We start from the raw sequence: 15,587 nt of genomic DNA, 5'->3' as shown, positions 1-15,587 counted from the left end.
GATGTGCCAGACATTTAGTAGCTGTTTGTGAATAAAAGCTCTTTTCTTCCCCTTTTCTACATTGGTCCCCACCACGCCTCGCCTGGGGGGCAGACTGGCTCTGACCTTACAGCATTCAGAAGAGAAACGCAAACACATGATCTGATCCTATCAGAGGGAAAGTCACCTCCACAGTCAGAATTATCTGACTCTCCTTTTCCCTCTGTCCACGTAAACCAGTGGTTCTCAAATTTAGTTCCTATAAGAATCACCTGGGAGCTTGTTTAATTCGGATTCCTGGGCTCATCCCTGGGTGCCCCCCCTCCCTGATGTAGGTTGTGGTCTGGGGACCACACTTGGAGAAGCACTGAAATAATCAGGGAATGGACAGAAGGGGCTGGAAAAACAATGAAGGAGACAGACAGTAACTTGGTTACTAGGAGGAAAACTTTAGCCACTGCCATTTAATCATACGCACCAAAAGATAGAAGGAGCCATAACAGGAATCACCCCAACGCAATCAGATTCTAAACCACCAATAAAAATCTCAGCCAGTTAGCCTTAGTCAGTCTTTCCATCCTGACATATGAATAGTTGGGGGATGCTCTAGGAACATACAATCTCTCAGAGCAAGTGAGGGGCCTCCTGGAGTCCCAGCTCCATGTCCGCCATGGCCCCCTCAGTGCTGAGAAGCCCCTCATCAAGGGCAAAGCACAGAGACGCCCCCATGCACTGCCCTGTCTCTACCTGGCTCCCTTCCCAGAGTGCCTGGCACAGGGTCGGTCAGTACTTAGTAAATGTTTGCCAGCCTGAAGTTAGTTGGGGAAGAAAGTGACTAAGCAGTTTATATCAAAAAGCTTTTGCATCCCTTTCCTGGTCCACAGGGAGGGAAGAATCAATGGAAGTGGCAGTAATGCCAAACCCAGGGTTTGCGCTCAAAGTGTAAATCACAGCTCCAGTAAGAAGGAAGGTGGAGAGTTAGTCTGGGATCTCAGGAAGGGGAAATTACTAAACTAACGTTTGGGCCTGAGGGAGACTTTCCCCTCCTGCTCGCCACCCTCACCTCATCAGACCTCATCCATCCAGAGTCCCACTTCCTGCTAGGCAAACCGCACAGATCTCGCACTGGAGCAGGCCCCCGCTGCAGAGGGGGAGCCCAGGGCTCCACTGCTGATGACCACACCCCCCAGGCCACCGGGGATGGTGGAACTGAGGTCCCCGCAGACCACGCCGCCCTGGGAACGACTCACACCTGTAGATGGAGACACCAGGTCAGAATTCTCTTCCATCTTAGACATGCTGCGACCCAGAATGTTTTAAAACTAATAATTTACTCTCTTCACACTCCAAAGGACCCGCAGCATGAATCTTTTGAACTACAGGCAAATCTAAACCCATTGTCATCTGCTTTCTGAAGGAATGTGGTTAGCAAAGTGGACACCTAACTCTACCTGAACCAGACTAATGTTGAAATGTGTATATACACTCTATGAGCAAAAACTGAGGGAGGAATCCTCTAGAAATACGGTTGCTGGAAAGATGACAGGAACAGACAGACACTTAGCCTAGGGGCTGTGTACATATTAGACTATTAAAGATAAAAATTTTAAGGGTTGCCTGCAGTGGTCTCAAATGATCAGAATAGATATGTAGTGTTCCTTCTTATTAAAACATTGTACCACTTGAGGACTATTCTGGGTGTTATTGAAAGACTTAGGTTATTTTCACAGAGCCCATAAGGGGGCGGGGGAGATGCAGAACTTGTCACATTCATTAGCTTAGGATTCATGGATGTTCCAGATGGCTCCATGTAGGGACCAAATATTTTGACCATCCGTTTGTCCAGACCTCAGAGACCTCAGTGACTACCTCCCTCACCCAGTACCCCATGGACAGAGAAGTTCAGCCACCAGTTAGATCCAACCCATTATTAAGACTATTGACACCCAAAGAACCCTACCCCCATACACTCCCGACTTACAGATGTTGACTGAGCCCACGCCTTCACACAGCCTGCAGGGGAGAGGAGAGAGTGAGCATTAGAATCAAGTTCCCCTGCCCTTGCAGCAGGTCTGTTCTTCGTCCTAAAGGAGGGGAGAGACGATGCAGGGCTGAGGGCGTGCTGCCCACCTACTACAGACAGCGTCAGTGTTGGCACTGCTCCCTGGGTTCCCAAAAGAACAGGGGAATGTTAGGTTGCAGGATCCAAAACACCATCTTATGCCTCATTTGCTTCTCAGCCATGGATACTTGATGGACTTGAAAGGTAGAGATGGGGTACAGTGGGGGACGTCCTCCTTATCTCTTGGTGGGAAATTCCAGCCAAGCCAAAGAACAGGTGATGGGGTCAGTTACTGCCTAACTGGACACCTCTGGGTAGGAAAAAGCTTGCCCATCATCCAAATTGATCCATTTTTATCCTACAATTTTAAACGCTGTCCCAGATATCAACCTGACTTGATAAATGCAGAGCAAGCCTGGAAGGTGTGGTAGTTAAGAGCCTGGATTCTGGATCCAGGTCACCTGGGCTCAAATCTGGCTGAGCCCACTTCTGGCTAGGGGACCTTGAGAAGTCACCTAACCTTTCTGTGCCTCAATTTCCCCAGTCATGAAATGGGGATGATAATATCCACCTCCTTGGGTTGTTGTAAGCTCTATATGTAAAGTGTCTACAGACAGAAGCTGGCACACAATAAATCCAATTAATAGTTTGCTATTAACATTATAAGTGTCTCATTAATGATGAGACATTTCTACCTCCACAGTGGGCTTCTCATAAATGCTCCCTCGTCCCTCACAGCGACATGCACTTTCTGTTTCTATGTCTCCCCCTTTTTTCTAAGCCCAGCTACAAACCTTTTCCTCCTAGGAAAGCTCTAGTCTGATTCCTTCTGCCCAACTCAGAGCCCTCCAATACTCCAACGCTTTTCAATTAGGACATTGATTCCAGCTCACTTTCCTGCCACGTGAATCTGACTTTGCCACAGCCTTGGAACTGTGCCCTTTCAGACAATTCTAGGTAATGCCCATGGTGGTTCCTGTTGAGCCTCAATGCTGGCACCAGCTATCTCCAAGTTGAATGATTATGGCTGCTTTTATATTCTTATTTCCTATATTTTCTAAAATAAGCATTACTTGTGTAATCCAAGTAAACATGTTAAATGCCAAGAAGGGAAGGTCTATTAAAAGGTCAGTGGCCACAGCGGCGGCCGGATGGCTCAGTTGGTTAGAGCACGAGCTCTTAACAACAAGGTTGCTGGTTCAATTCCTGCATGGGATGGCGGGCTGTGCCCCTGCTACTAAGATTGAAAACAGTGATTGGACTTGGAGCTGAGCTGCGCCCTCCACAACTAGATTGAAGGACAATGACTTGAAGCTGATGGGCCCTGGAAAAACACCGTTGCCCAACATTCTCCAATTAAAAAAAAAAAAATGGTATGGATGCTGAGTGCCTCACAGGATGCTGGGAGTAGGTTGGGCACTTAAGGGTGCAAAGCAGGAGAGAGCTCTGGTGGTTTCACCCAACAGCTGGAGGAAATGGACAAAAAAGTTGACCTGCTTCCGCCAAGTATGGTGTGAATCCAGCAGCATGGCCAGCGGCCCTGGGTGCCACTCGTGTCATTTGTCTAACAACAGCCGTGTGAATAAGGAGTTTCTGCCTCTGCATGGGTGCAGCCCTGCCTGGGGACCCTGGACAGAGATATTCTTCTTCTGATAATAACCTGCTCCTACTCATGCTTACTATGTTCCGTTAACCCGTTTGATCCTTGCAACAGCCTTAAGCAGTGGGTTTTCTGATTTCCTGTTTTACAAACGGGGACACTGCGGCATAGAGGTTTGAAGCTAGTAAGCAGTAGAGCCGGGATTTAAACGCAGGTGGTCTGGCTCACAGCCCATGATCTTCACGTCTAAACTGTACTCCCCTGTGTAGCCTGCTTTCCCCTGACAGGCCTCAGCTAGGAGGCAATAATAATGTGGCCACTTTAAGGCTAGAGGCCCATGCACCATCCCACGTATGAAGCCACATTGTTCCTTCCCATGCTGACTTCACCTACCCTCAGTTCTTGGCTCAAACTGTCAACACAGCCTGAGGTGTCCTTAACTTTTCCCATCCCCTGAGCTCTTCTACCTCCTTTTCTGAAAAGCCTCCCTGGGATACTAACCCAGTCATCTGGAGGATGGATTTCTGTCTGCCCCTTTCTTCCCTGGCTAAGCAAGGACCCTGTGCTACTCATTTCTATTTACTGGTCCCGAATACCAGACTATCTAAGTTGATTGGATTCCTGTCTGTGCCTCCCAAATCAAATGGCCTTTAACAAATCTTCTAAATGACTGCAGCTTTCACAACCCACTGAAATGTGATTCCAGAAACATCTCTCAGCTGACAGGGTAATATCATGGCCTTGGAGTGAGCTTTTGGTACAGCTGGAAGGGCAGCGTAGGAGGGGAAAAGGTCATGAAGTGCTAGCCAGGAGACGAGTGTAATTTTAGCTTAGCCACTAACTAGCTGTGGTCTCAGACCCTCCCCTTCCCCTCTCTGGGCCTCAGTTTCTCTTTCTGAAAATGGGGAAATGGCTGGACCCCATGATCTCTAGTCTTCCTCAATGTGAATCTCTCTGCCTGGGGGATTCTAGTCCAGTGAGGCTATAGCCCTGAGTGGGGATGTGAAGTGACCCCAAGCCCCTCCTCACCGGCTCTCCTCGCCCTCCAGCAGTTTGCGATAAGTGGCGATCTCCACGTCCAGGCCCAGCTTGGAGTTCATCACCTCCTGGTACTCCTTGAGCAGGCAGGCCATGTCCTGCTTGGCCTTCTGCAGGGCGGCCTCCAGCTCGGCCAGCTTGCAGCGGGCATCGCTGACAGCTGCCTCGCCCTGCTGCTCTGCTTGGGCCAGAGCAACCTCCAGTTTGCAGCGCTGGGGGAAGGAGAGAAGGGAAGGAGTTTGAGAAAGGCGCAGTCTGTGGGAGCCCTGGTGTCTCCCACAGCCTTGGTCATCCTCTTTTGCCTCCATTCAAAATGGTTAACTTTTAAATTAACTCTGCAGAGAAATAATAGCCGTTTGGAGATTTCTTCCTTCATTGTTGTATGCTTTATGGTAAAACTCAAGTCCATGGTGAGCCATTAGAGGGAGAAAATTAAGCACTGGAATAAGGTTGATAATATTTAGTGATACTATCTTATATGTGTCCACTGTTGTTAGTTTACAAGGCGCTTTCACAGTTATCTTATTTGATCTTCAAGTTGCTCTGTCAATTTTTCAGAATAGGCCTTGTTATTCCCATGAGGCAGATGAAGAAACTGAGACTCAAAGAGGCTGTGACTTGACCTAAGCTACGAAATTAGTGCCCAGCCCAGGTTTTCAGAGGCTCCTATACGGGGTCTTATGTTCGGCCTACTGAGTCAGCATGCTGAAAAGTTCCCGTTTACAATACCCAGCAAGCTAACTGCAGCTCTTCCCTCGCCCCCACCTAAGAAAGCATAAGGAACTCCTACAACTCAGTAGCAAAATTTACTAATAACTCCAGTTTTAAAATTGGGCTAAGGACTTGAACAGACATTTCTCCAAAGAAGACATAAACGGTCAACAGGTATATTAAAAAATGTTCAGGACCACTGACCATCATGGAAATGCAAATCAAAACCACCATGGGATATCATCGCACACCTGTCAGGACAGCTATCATCAAAAAACCAAGACAACAAGTGTTAGTGAGGATGTAGAGAAATTGGAACCCCTTGTGCACTGTTGGTGGGAATGCAAAGTGGTGCAGCCACGATGGAAGATAATACGGAAGTTTCTCAAAAAAATTAAAAATAAAACTACCATATGACCCAGCAATCCCACTTCTGGGTATTTACCCAAAAGAAGTAAAATCAGGATCTCTAAGAGACATTAGTACTCTCATGTTCATAAGAGCATTATTCACAATAGCCAAGATGTGGAAACAACCTACATGTCTCTGGACAGATGAATGGATAAAGAAAATGTGGTATAGACATACAATGGAATACTATTCAGCATTAAAAAGAAGGAAATTCTGCAATATGTGACAACATGCATGAACCTCGAGGACATTATGCTGAGTAAATAAGCCAGACACAGAAAGGTAAACGCTACATGATTTCACTTATGTGAGGTATATAAAATGTCAAATACATAGAATCAGAGTGGAATGATGGTTGCCAGGGGCTGGGGGAGGGGAAATGGGAGGTTACTAATCAATGGACATAAAGTTTTCGTTACGCAAGATGAATAAGCTCCAGAGACCCACCATGTTCAACACTGTACCTGTGGTCAACAAATTTGTTATACTTACAAATACTTACAAATTTGTTAAGAGGGTAGATCTCATGTTCAGTGTTCTTATCAAATAAAACAAATATTTTTAGAAAGCATATCAGAATGCAAGTGAGGATAACTTCTAATCTTCTCTAATTTCACTTCTGGAAAGTAAACCACTCCCATATTTCATTACCTCAGCTATTAATAGTAACAAATTACATCTTACACAGTGGGTGAGAACAGCTAATAGAAGAGAGAGGACAGGAATTAAACCAGGTATATGTGAGAACTCAGCGTTATGGTAGAGGTAGTGTCACAAGCCCGTGGGTAAAGAATGGATTACATAATACATTTTCTTACTACATATATGTAGAAATTTTTAATTAAAACCCTACTCCCTATATATAAAAAAATTAAGTTCAGATGTATTAAAAACCTAAATGTGAGAACTAAAACTATACAATTAGTAGAGGACAACAAAATGTTAAGAGGATATCTTTATGACCTCAAATTTTCTTCAGTATAAACCATTCAGATAGGAATTGGTGGATTTGGCACATCCAGCCTAAATATTTCTGTTCCATAATGGACGCCAGAGCAAAGCAAACAGACAAGCAATAGATTGAGAGAAGATTAATTGCAGCATGTACAAGTATAATCGACAAAGGGTTACAGTCTAGACACAATGGACAAGGAAATACTGCAAATCACCACGAAGACAGGAATCACAATAGAAAAATGGCAAATGATAGGAACAGGCAATTCTTCGAAAAGGAAATACAAATGAGTAGTAAGTGTGTGGCGAGACATTCAATGTAAGTAGTTAACTAGAGAAATGAAAATGTAAATAACAATTAGATTATGGTTTATACCTATTAGAGTCATAAGAATTTGAAAGTCTGAAATAGCACGTGCTGTAACAGAAGCCCTCATGTACCGACAGCGGAAATACACTGGCATAGCACTCCGTGGGTATTTATGGAAAGTAAATAAATGAGTATCTTATAACTGAACAATTCTATTTCTTGCTTTATACCTTCAAAACATCTCTCATGTAGATGCACATAGAGACGTGTATAAAAATGTTCATGATACAACTGGTTGTAGTCGCAAAGACTTGGAGGCAAACTAAATATCCATCAACAGGGGAATGCAGAGGAAATTATGGTTTATGAATATTATAGAATTCCATGCAACAGAAATAATGAAGCAGATCTCTTAGAGCAACATGCGTGGAATTTAAAGACATAATGCCAACTGGCAAAGGAAAGAATCAGAACGAAATTTATGATATAATATCATTATGTAAATTTAAAATACTAAAAAGTTTATGTAAATATATTTTAAAGTATATATGTGTATATATGTAAATATATGTATGAAAGAGGGACTATAAGGACATATATTAAATAGATAGACCAATCCTCTCCCTAAAATGTTTTGTGCACTGCTGGTCACTCAGATTCAGGTGCTTAAAAGATAAGCCCCTTCAAAGATGGCAGCCGGCCCTAAAGGTAGAAAGACAGCAGAGAACACATCAGAAGTAGCAGGTGCGCCGAGTGGGGTCTCAGTGTCCCTGAGTGGGGTCTCAGTGTTCCCCGAGTGGGGTCTCAGTGTCCCTGAGTGGGGTCTCAGTGTCCCCGAGTGGGGTCTCAGTGTCCCTGAGTGGGGTCTCAGTGTTCCCCGAGTGGGGTCTCAGTGTCCCTGAGTGGGGTCTCAGTGTCCCTGAGTGGGGTCTCAGTGTCCCCGAGTGGGGTCTCAGTGTCCCCGACCTGCTGCTTGGCGTTCTCCACCTCGGCAGTCAGCCTCTGGATCATGCGATTCAGGGCATTGAGCTCCTCCTTGGTTCTGCGGAGGTTCTCGCCCTGCTGGGTCACTGTGGCCTTCATCTCCTCGCACTGTGGGTTGGCAGACAAACACAACCAATGATCACAATATGCCTGGAGGGTGTGCTGGGATGTCACTGACCCCCCCACCCCACACCAGATTTGCCAGCCTACTACTGTTCTGCAATTGCCCCACTTGCTTCCCCTACACTGAACTGATGCAGCCCTCTGAGTGCCTAGGTGCATTTCCCAGGGAAGCTCCAAGTTCATGACCATCCATCCTGTTCAGTGGGGCAGCCCAGCCCTCCAACTCACCTTGGTTTGGTACCAGGACTCGGCCTCGGCCCGGCTGCGACTGGCGACGTCGTCGTACTGAGCCTTGATCTCGGCCACAATCGAGTCCATGTTGAGGTCGCGGCTGTTGTCCATCTTAACCACCACCGAGGTGTCAGAGATTTGTGACTGAAGGACATAGATTTCCTGTAAAAGACAACAGCCAGTGCCCTCAGCTCCAAATCCCCTCCAACTCTTATCTCTTCAAGTAATCCAAAAAACAATTCCAACTCTGAAACTTTAAGAAGTAAATTAGAAAACTACTGGCAATTCAGGAAAATTTTATGTGTAGCTTTAAGAGGAAAGGGCTGGAATTTGGACCACGGCCTCAACGCAAAGAGTAAGGTGGAATTTCATTAATGCCGGATCAGGATCAACAAATGCAGATTTCTATGGTTCTGGACAAACTGGATGACTGTGCCTAGAGCCTAAACTCGCCAGATCTGCTGTAGCTGTCTGTATAAATCCAGCCAACCAGACAATGGGCAGATTTAGAGTGCTGGCTTTTCTAATCGGGTTTTTACACTATAATTGTTATTATAGCTGTATGCCTGTATCTATATTGTCAAACCTCCACTTCATGTTGTGCTGTACAGACAGGCAATGAATTATAGTCTTTCAAATCATTTTAAAGGAAGGACATCATTCATTTCCATTTTGAAAGGAGGCCTGAACAAGAGAAAATCTCCCTAGTCACAAAAGAAAAGGATGTTGAGATCCTAGACAAGTAAGGAATGGACAATTCTCCCTAGAACCAAGGAACCTGGACAGTCCACGTCCCAGGAAAACCTTCCTCCATCTCCTCCCTCACTTGCCCTTCCAGAGATGGGGAGACTCACCTCTTCATAAAGGGCCTGTAAAAAATGCATCTCCTCCTTCAGTGCCTCCACGTTGGCCTCCAGGTCAGCCTTGCGCAGGTAGGCGCCATCTACATCCTGGTGGAGAAGACAGGAGAGGGTGGGGCACGGGGTCATTCAGTGCCCCTTGGACCTCTGCCACCTCCTGGCCTACCCGCTTTGTCCCTCAACCATCCAACCTGCAATTACAAATCTAACCTGGACTTCTTGTCCTCACCTTCAGGGCCCCTCTAGGAGGAGTGGGGCCTTTTTATCTGCCCCTAATATTACTTCCCATCATATAAGCATCAGTGGGACCACCTGGTAGTAGAGAGAACTCTGCTCCCTACAAGCTGTTTTCCAGTTCCTCCAGAATTGAGGATTTTGCTGAATCGGATAGCCTAATATCACAGCCCCAAACATCAGGCTGCTGCTAAGCCACACTGGCCCACGGAGCGTGACCATGAGGTGGCCACAGAGCCACGAGTGCACCTCCTCCTCCTGTCGTCCTTGGCACCCAGGTCAGGTAACACCCAACACCCAGGTAGCGGACTCTCCTGCCTGAGACCGAGGTCGCACCTCTATTGGCAGATTTTTTTACCAGCCCTCTCTCCATTTCGTGATTACTCACAAATAAGCTGGCTGGTAAGCACATTATTTGTGAAAAAGCATTAGTAGACACTTCAACTTACCAATTTGAAACCAAAGGGAAATCATTAGTAGTTTTTGCCTCATCTGCAAGTGCACTGAATGAGGGCCACAGCTAACAGAGTCACTAGCAAGCTGAGCACCAACACATCCCGATGTGGGAGGCAATGTCCACATGAGAGTGAAACAGATTTCAAAGTGACCATTTCAGCTAATCAGGAAGTTTCCAAGTAAACAAACAGTAGTAGGATGAGGTTCTCTTGATAAGAAGCCTCCCTCAGCAGGGAGGCTTGGTTCCTGTACGCGGGCCACGATGGCTTCCAAAGCCAGGCCAACCTCCATTTGCCAGGGGACCGAAGGGCCCTGCCACCACAACTAGACTGATGTGACCTTGGCCAGATGCCAGTCTCAGAGCATCCAGCATCCAAGAGTTAAGCGCTCGCCATGTGGGAAGAGTCACTCACCTTCTTCAGCACCACAAATTCATTCTCAGCTGTGGCCCTGAGGACGACCTCTTCTTCATACCTGAGGAGAGAGAACATAGGTGGAAGGGCCCCTCGGGCTGGAGGCCAAGGGCTAGACAGCGAGACCTAGATTTTCAAGACTCCCTGGTTCTGCCCTTGACTTTCCGTGTGCCTTGGGAGAAGAGGCTTGGCTTCTGTGGACTTCTACTTCTCAGCCACAAAGAACCCACCAAAGGACAGTAGACATAGAGTCCAAGTCCCTGATTTCTTGTCCAAGCTTGAAAGTGAAGTCACTGCAAACCCTCAGGCAAGCCATTTACTCTCTCTGCATCTTGGGTGAACAGGCCTGGTGTGCAGTAAGCCACTCAGTAAATTTGTGGGATAAATAGAAGACAGATGCTCCAGAGGCCCGTCAACCCTAAAATTGTACAAAACGTAAAGCTCCTTGAAGCCCTCCCCATGACGTTCTGTGCCCCCTGCCCCAACATCCAAGGACTTGAAATCCTGGAAGCCACTCACTTTGCCTGGACTGCTAGGGGACACTTCCACAGCCCTCCCCAGCCTGGTTGCTCTCTTGCTCTTGGCCATGAGATCTGAGCCCTGCCCCAGCCAACAAGAGAGACCAGAGTTCACAGAGCACCGTTTTCACAACATTGTAATTACAGCGTAATTTGGGCTGTTATAAAGTCAGAGCTCTGTAATTACCAGCCCTCACACCCCCAGAGTGGGAGACAGATTTTGATACCTGCAAACAGAATTGTGTCTGCATTTTCATCCCCCCAAGGAAAGTGAAAACCCATTGCTGGGTCCATCTGGATGGTAAAACCTGATCTTCCAAGACCAGAATTCTAATTACTTCCAATTAGAATTACGAGGACTGATAACGTCAAAATCACCCTTCACTCTGTGTGTATCTACCAGATAAAGCGGGACAAGTGAACAGTGATCCAGTGAGTAAAACTAGGTTATGGCCAAACTAAACAAGTCAGGTGAAAATAAAAGATTTACATGGACCTTTGAATTGTAGAGCCTTGCAGAACAAGAGCCGGATGATTTATCTTTAGCGTAAATAAAGGTGTCATAAGATATCTTGAATAGCATCAGCCTGATCATTTTCAAGATTTCTCTTCCAGGAACTTTCCTTCCCACCCATCCTGGCACCAACTGCTCTCAAGTTCTGCTCTTTGGCCCTATTGATCTTGGTTCTCCTGTTTCATTCATTCTCTCTCCATCTCTCGGTCAGTTCAGTCTGTGCCCTGGGTGTGTGTCCCACCCCTCTAAGTCTGGGAGCTCTCTTTCTCTCCAAATCTTTCCCCAATCCTCAGGATGGGCCTGAAAGAGCTGGGAACCGAAACAAGATGGAACAGACTAATAAAACAATTCATCTGATTGGTAGCCTGGAATGACCCTGACCTTTAGCCATGTCGGCCTTCAGGATAGTTGTGCGGACTGAGCCAAGACCTACCCCACTTCCATAACCAGCCCCAGTCCCGTCATGCTCACTTCTTCTTGTAGCCCTCCAGCACCTCCTGCACGTGGTTGAGCTCTGAGGCCAGCCTCCCGCTGTCAGCCTCCGCACACTCGGCCTCCCGCCTCAGCGTCTCGAGGTAGCCACTGAACAGCGGTTCCAGGTTACTCTCACAGCACTTGCGGTTCTGGTAGAACTGCCACTTGGTCTCCAGCAGCTTGTTCTGCTGCTCCAGGAAGCGCACCTGCCGCCCAGGGTGGGGGGAAAAGACTCAGGAGGGCATCTGGGAAGGTGCCAGTTCCCCCAGAACTCTCTCTGCCCTTGGGGATGGCCCCTGACCTGCAGGAGCCTGTGACCTTCCCCCAAAGGCCAAATCATTTACAAAGTCTGAAAGCACAGTTCACAATTGTTGCCCCAGTAACTACCCCTCATTCCATTCCCATCTCCCAGAAAGAGTACACAATTTATTTGTGATTTGTTTGTTCTGCACAGAATGAAACAACATCTAACCCTATAAAAACACCACAAACCATGTGTGGTAGACCAAAAATGTCCCCTCAAAGAAGATCACGCCCTAATCCCTGGAACCTGCGAATTTGTTACATTATGTGGCAAAAGGGACCTTGCAGATGGAATTAAGGTTATGGACCTGAAGTTCAGGAGATTACCGTAAATTATCCAGATGGGTCCCACAGTGTTCATGTGGGCCTTTCAAAGCAGACGAAGAAGGCAGAAGAATGAGAGATGCTGAGAAGAAGGAGGCAGAGGAAGAACTACACATGAGAAGCAAGAAGCACTCGACCACTATCGCCAGCTTGGAAAGTGGAAGGAGAAAGGGCCATGAGTCAAGGAAGGCAGGCAGCCTCCAGGAGCTAAAAGCCAGGAGACAGGGACCTCAGTCCTACAATCACCTGGGACTCAATTCTGCCAAACACCTGACTGTCTGCAAAAACAGGTCTCCCCCAGGGCCTCCAGAAAGAAAGGCAGCCCTGCTGTCAGCTTGATTTCAGCCTCGTGAGATAATAAAGGTTTGTTGCTTTAAGTTGCTAAGTCTGTGGGCATATTTATAGCGGTGATTTTAAAATGCACCCTCTGTGATTCTCCTTCAGTCTGACTCTGGGGTGCAGGAGCCCAGGACGGAGAACTCTGGACCAGTAGTTAGGAGATCTCTCTCTGCCTAACTCTGCCACCAACCAGGCCACCGTTTTCTCTGAGCCTCACTATAAACTGAGGCAGTGGGAACACGTCGACAATTTACCCTAGCAGCCCCCAGGCCTTCTCTGGCCCACAGGCATGTTTTCTTTGGCCTGCACACTGTTTTACAAAAACCTGATTAATCGCCAATATTTAATAATTGAGTGAGTTCAGGCAAGAATCTGGATCACCCTGACCTTGACAAAGCAGACGCTCTGGAGGTGAGTGGCAGCGTGCTTCTCAGTTTGGCTTCATTCGTCGAGTACCATGCCGCTGGCAGCCCTAAACTAAGTGATCTCCTCAAGCCCTAACCTTCTGGGTGGACAAGCCTGGTATAAAGCAACCCTCATCAGCCGGTGCTTATGGGAAAAGGAACCCACACCCTGGTTATCCAGAAGGCATCTGCTTTGGGTCTCCACATACAGACACAAGTCATGGGGCAGCTCTCTGGCCTGCTTGTTCTGCAGGCTTGAACCCACCACTGATGCCCTTTGCACACCTGGAGCTTACCCTGAAGGAAGAATGCGGGAAGGAGGTACGGTAAGTGGCTGTCAGCAACCCCAGGGAGGGACTGACCGTTCCCTACAGAGAGAGCAGTTTACCTGGGTGATGCCCAAAAGGCCACGTGTAAAGACACCTTGGAGTCTGCGTGCTCAGGGTCCTCACTGTGCTGTTGCGCAAATGAGGAAAAGACTCCCCCTCCAGGCAGGTGCAGCCCCCTGCCGGGGCACACTGCACAGCTAGCAGAATGTGGGCTGGCTTTCAACCTCCCCCCACCCTGCCTGATGGGTGTTCCTGTGCAGTGAATAATGTGCATGACCCTAAGACCAGCTTCTCTGTGCTAATGGAGAGAAAGAGTGGTTTGGACAGCATGTTAAGAATGGGTATGGAGCCCCTTCCCTTGCAGGTACGCCTGTTTCTGATGGAGGTGTCTGTGTGAGAACAAAGCTCCCCACCCACATCACCCAGTGTGCACCTTCTGGGTGCAGATGTGTCCACCACGCGGCCCTGGAAGGTGAGCCTTTCCTCCCGTGGAGCCCAGTGGCTGTTCTCCCCCAAAGATCAGATTGTGGGCTCTCAGAACGGGTATATCACTGGGTTAAAGGAAATCAGAGCTGTATATCCAATCAGAAGGAGGGCTCAGAAACTGCAACATCAGAAAAATGTGATTCAACAGCCCCTCCATGGACCTCCTTTAAGTTTCTCAGCTCACTTCCTTTCATTTATATAAATGTTGGGTGGAAGAGGGCACCCGGGGCAGAAGTCCTGGGAATTCACAGCCTTTCTATGATGTCCCCACCAGGAAGGAGCAGGAAAGGAGCTTCTGGCCCCGATTTCTCCTGGCTCCCCTCTCTGTGCTGGGGATGGCAGCATCTCCTCCGGGGTGGGGGTGGGGGTTCAGACACCAGCCTAAGCCGAGATGTCCACCCCATCCATCCCACGAGCTGTCTGATGGCTGAGATCCAGAGGATGGGGCCTCAGACACACATTCAGCTCTTGCTGGGCAGGGAAATGCAGCAGCAATAAACCTTCCTGTTCTGGATGGTGGTGTCACATCCATTTTGCATTTGACTCTCACAGCAACGTTTGAAAACCAAGACCCTGCTTCAGTCACATTCTCAAGGCCACATGCTAATCAGTAGCAGGGCTGGCACCCCAAGAATCTGAACCCAGCCCATCACTGGGTTGTGAGTCCCTTTTCCATTCCTAAGCCACAGCCCAGGGAACACTCGACAGACCCACCTTGTCGATGAAGGCAGCAAACTTGTTGTTAAGACACTTGATCTGCTCCTTCTCCTCATGTTTCACGCACTGCGCGTTGGGGTCGATCTCCAGGTTGAGGGGCGTAAGGAGGCTCTCGTTGACTGTCACGGTGGTGATGCAGGGCGGGCTGGGCCCACAAAGGCCCCCTGCCCGGTAGCCAAAGCTGCCCCCACTGCGTAGCGGCCGTGCACAACTCACCGCGATCCGTGGGGACCCCACTGTACACAGGCTTTGGCTGCCAAAGCCCCCGAGGCGCCTGGAGCCCAGCCCCCCAGGACTGCCCCTGCGGTAGGCCACAGCACTGGCACAGCTGCGAGCCCCCGGCTTGGGCATGACAGCAGAGCAGGAGCTGAAATTCCTGACTCCATAGCCAGAGCTGATGCGGTGGGAAGGGCTTGCCATGCCTCTGCTCTGCGGGGCAGTGCCAGGGAAAGTGCAGGAGACTGAAGGACACCGCCACTTCTCACACCAGAGAACTGTTAGTGCTCTTTTATAGGGCAGACGATGGGCTTCCCACCACATGAAAGGCAGGAGAAAGTTACTAATGCATTTATGAGTATGGGAACCATCCCCAGGGGAGCATTGAGAAGGAAAGCTGAAACTTGCCGCCTTTAATAGCATATCAAGGAGACCCTGCATCCCAATAAACCTGTCCCCTGCCCGTTCAACCACACAAGCCTGGACATATCTATTCAGCCCTAATTCCCCTCCACCCCTGTGAGTAGACCTTGGATCATTATCCCACATAGGCAAGAGGAGGCCTGGGCCAGCACATTCCTGAGACTTGAAGGGTCC

The 15,587-nt window shown here is 48.2% G+C and overlaps 1 protein-coding gene across 1 annotated transcript; it reads right to left on the bottom strand.

Moving 5' to 3' along the window:
- Window positions 1-406: 406 nt before the first annotated feature.
- Window positions 407-15,356, bottom strand: LOC109443764 (keratin, type II cuticular Hb5). Its single transcript, XM_019724510.3, has 9 exons — window positions 14,772-15,356; window positions 11,870-12,078; window positions 10,367-10,427; window positions 9,258-9,353; window positions 8,401-8,565; window positions 8,032-8,157; window positions 4,671-4,891; window positions 1,961-1,992; window positions 407-1,231 (listed from the first exon to the last, which is right to left on the bottom strand). Exons 1-9 carry the CDS (start codon window positions 15,312-15,314, stop codon window positions 1,080-1,082), a joined length of 1,605 nt encoding a protein of 534 aa, XP_019580069.3. The 5' UTR covers window positions 15,315-15,356; the 3' UTR covers window positions 407-1,079.
- Window positions 15,357-15,587: the final 231 nt, after the last annotated feature.

The sequence above is a fragment of the Rhinolophus sinicus genome, chromosome 1, assembly GCF_057876585.1.
Source record: "Rhinolophus sinicus isolate RSI-liver-muscle chromosome 1, RSI-T2T, whole genome shotgun sequence".
Lineage (NCBI taxonomy): Eukaryota > Metazoa > Chordata > Mammalia > Chiroptera > Rhinolophidae > Rhinolophus > Rhinolophus sinicus.
Note: the sequence above shows the minus strand (reverse complement) of the source record. Positions and strands in the feature narration are given on the sequence as shown.

What these genes read in the sequence shown, in the direction of transcription:
- LOC109443764 (XM_019724510.3), bottom strand. Translation starts at nt 15,314, where the DNA reads ATGTGGTGGGAAGCCCATCGTCTGCCCTATAAAAGAGCACTAACAGTT. An exon ending in AGTCCTGGTACCAAACCAAG is followed by an intron (nt 8,158 to 8,400) that starts GTGAGTTGGAGG and finishes GCCAACCCACAG; the next exon opens with TGCGAGGAGATGAAGGCCAC. An exon ending in TGGAGAACGCCAAGCAGCAG is followed by an intron (nt 4,892 to 8,031) that starts GTCGGGGACACT and finishes TCCTTCCCCCAG; the next exon opens with CGCTGCAAACTGGAGGTTGC.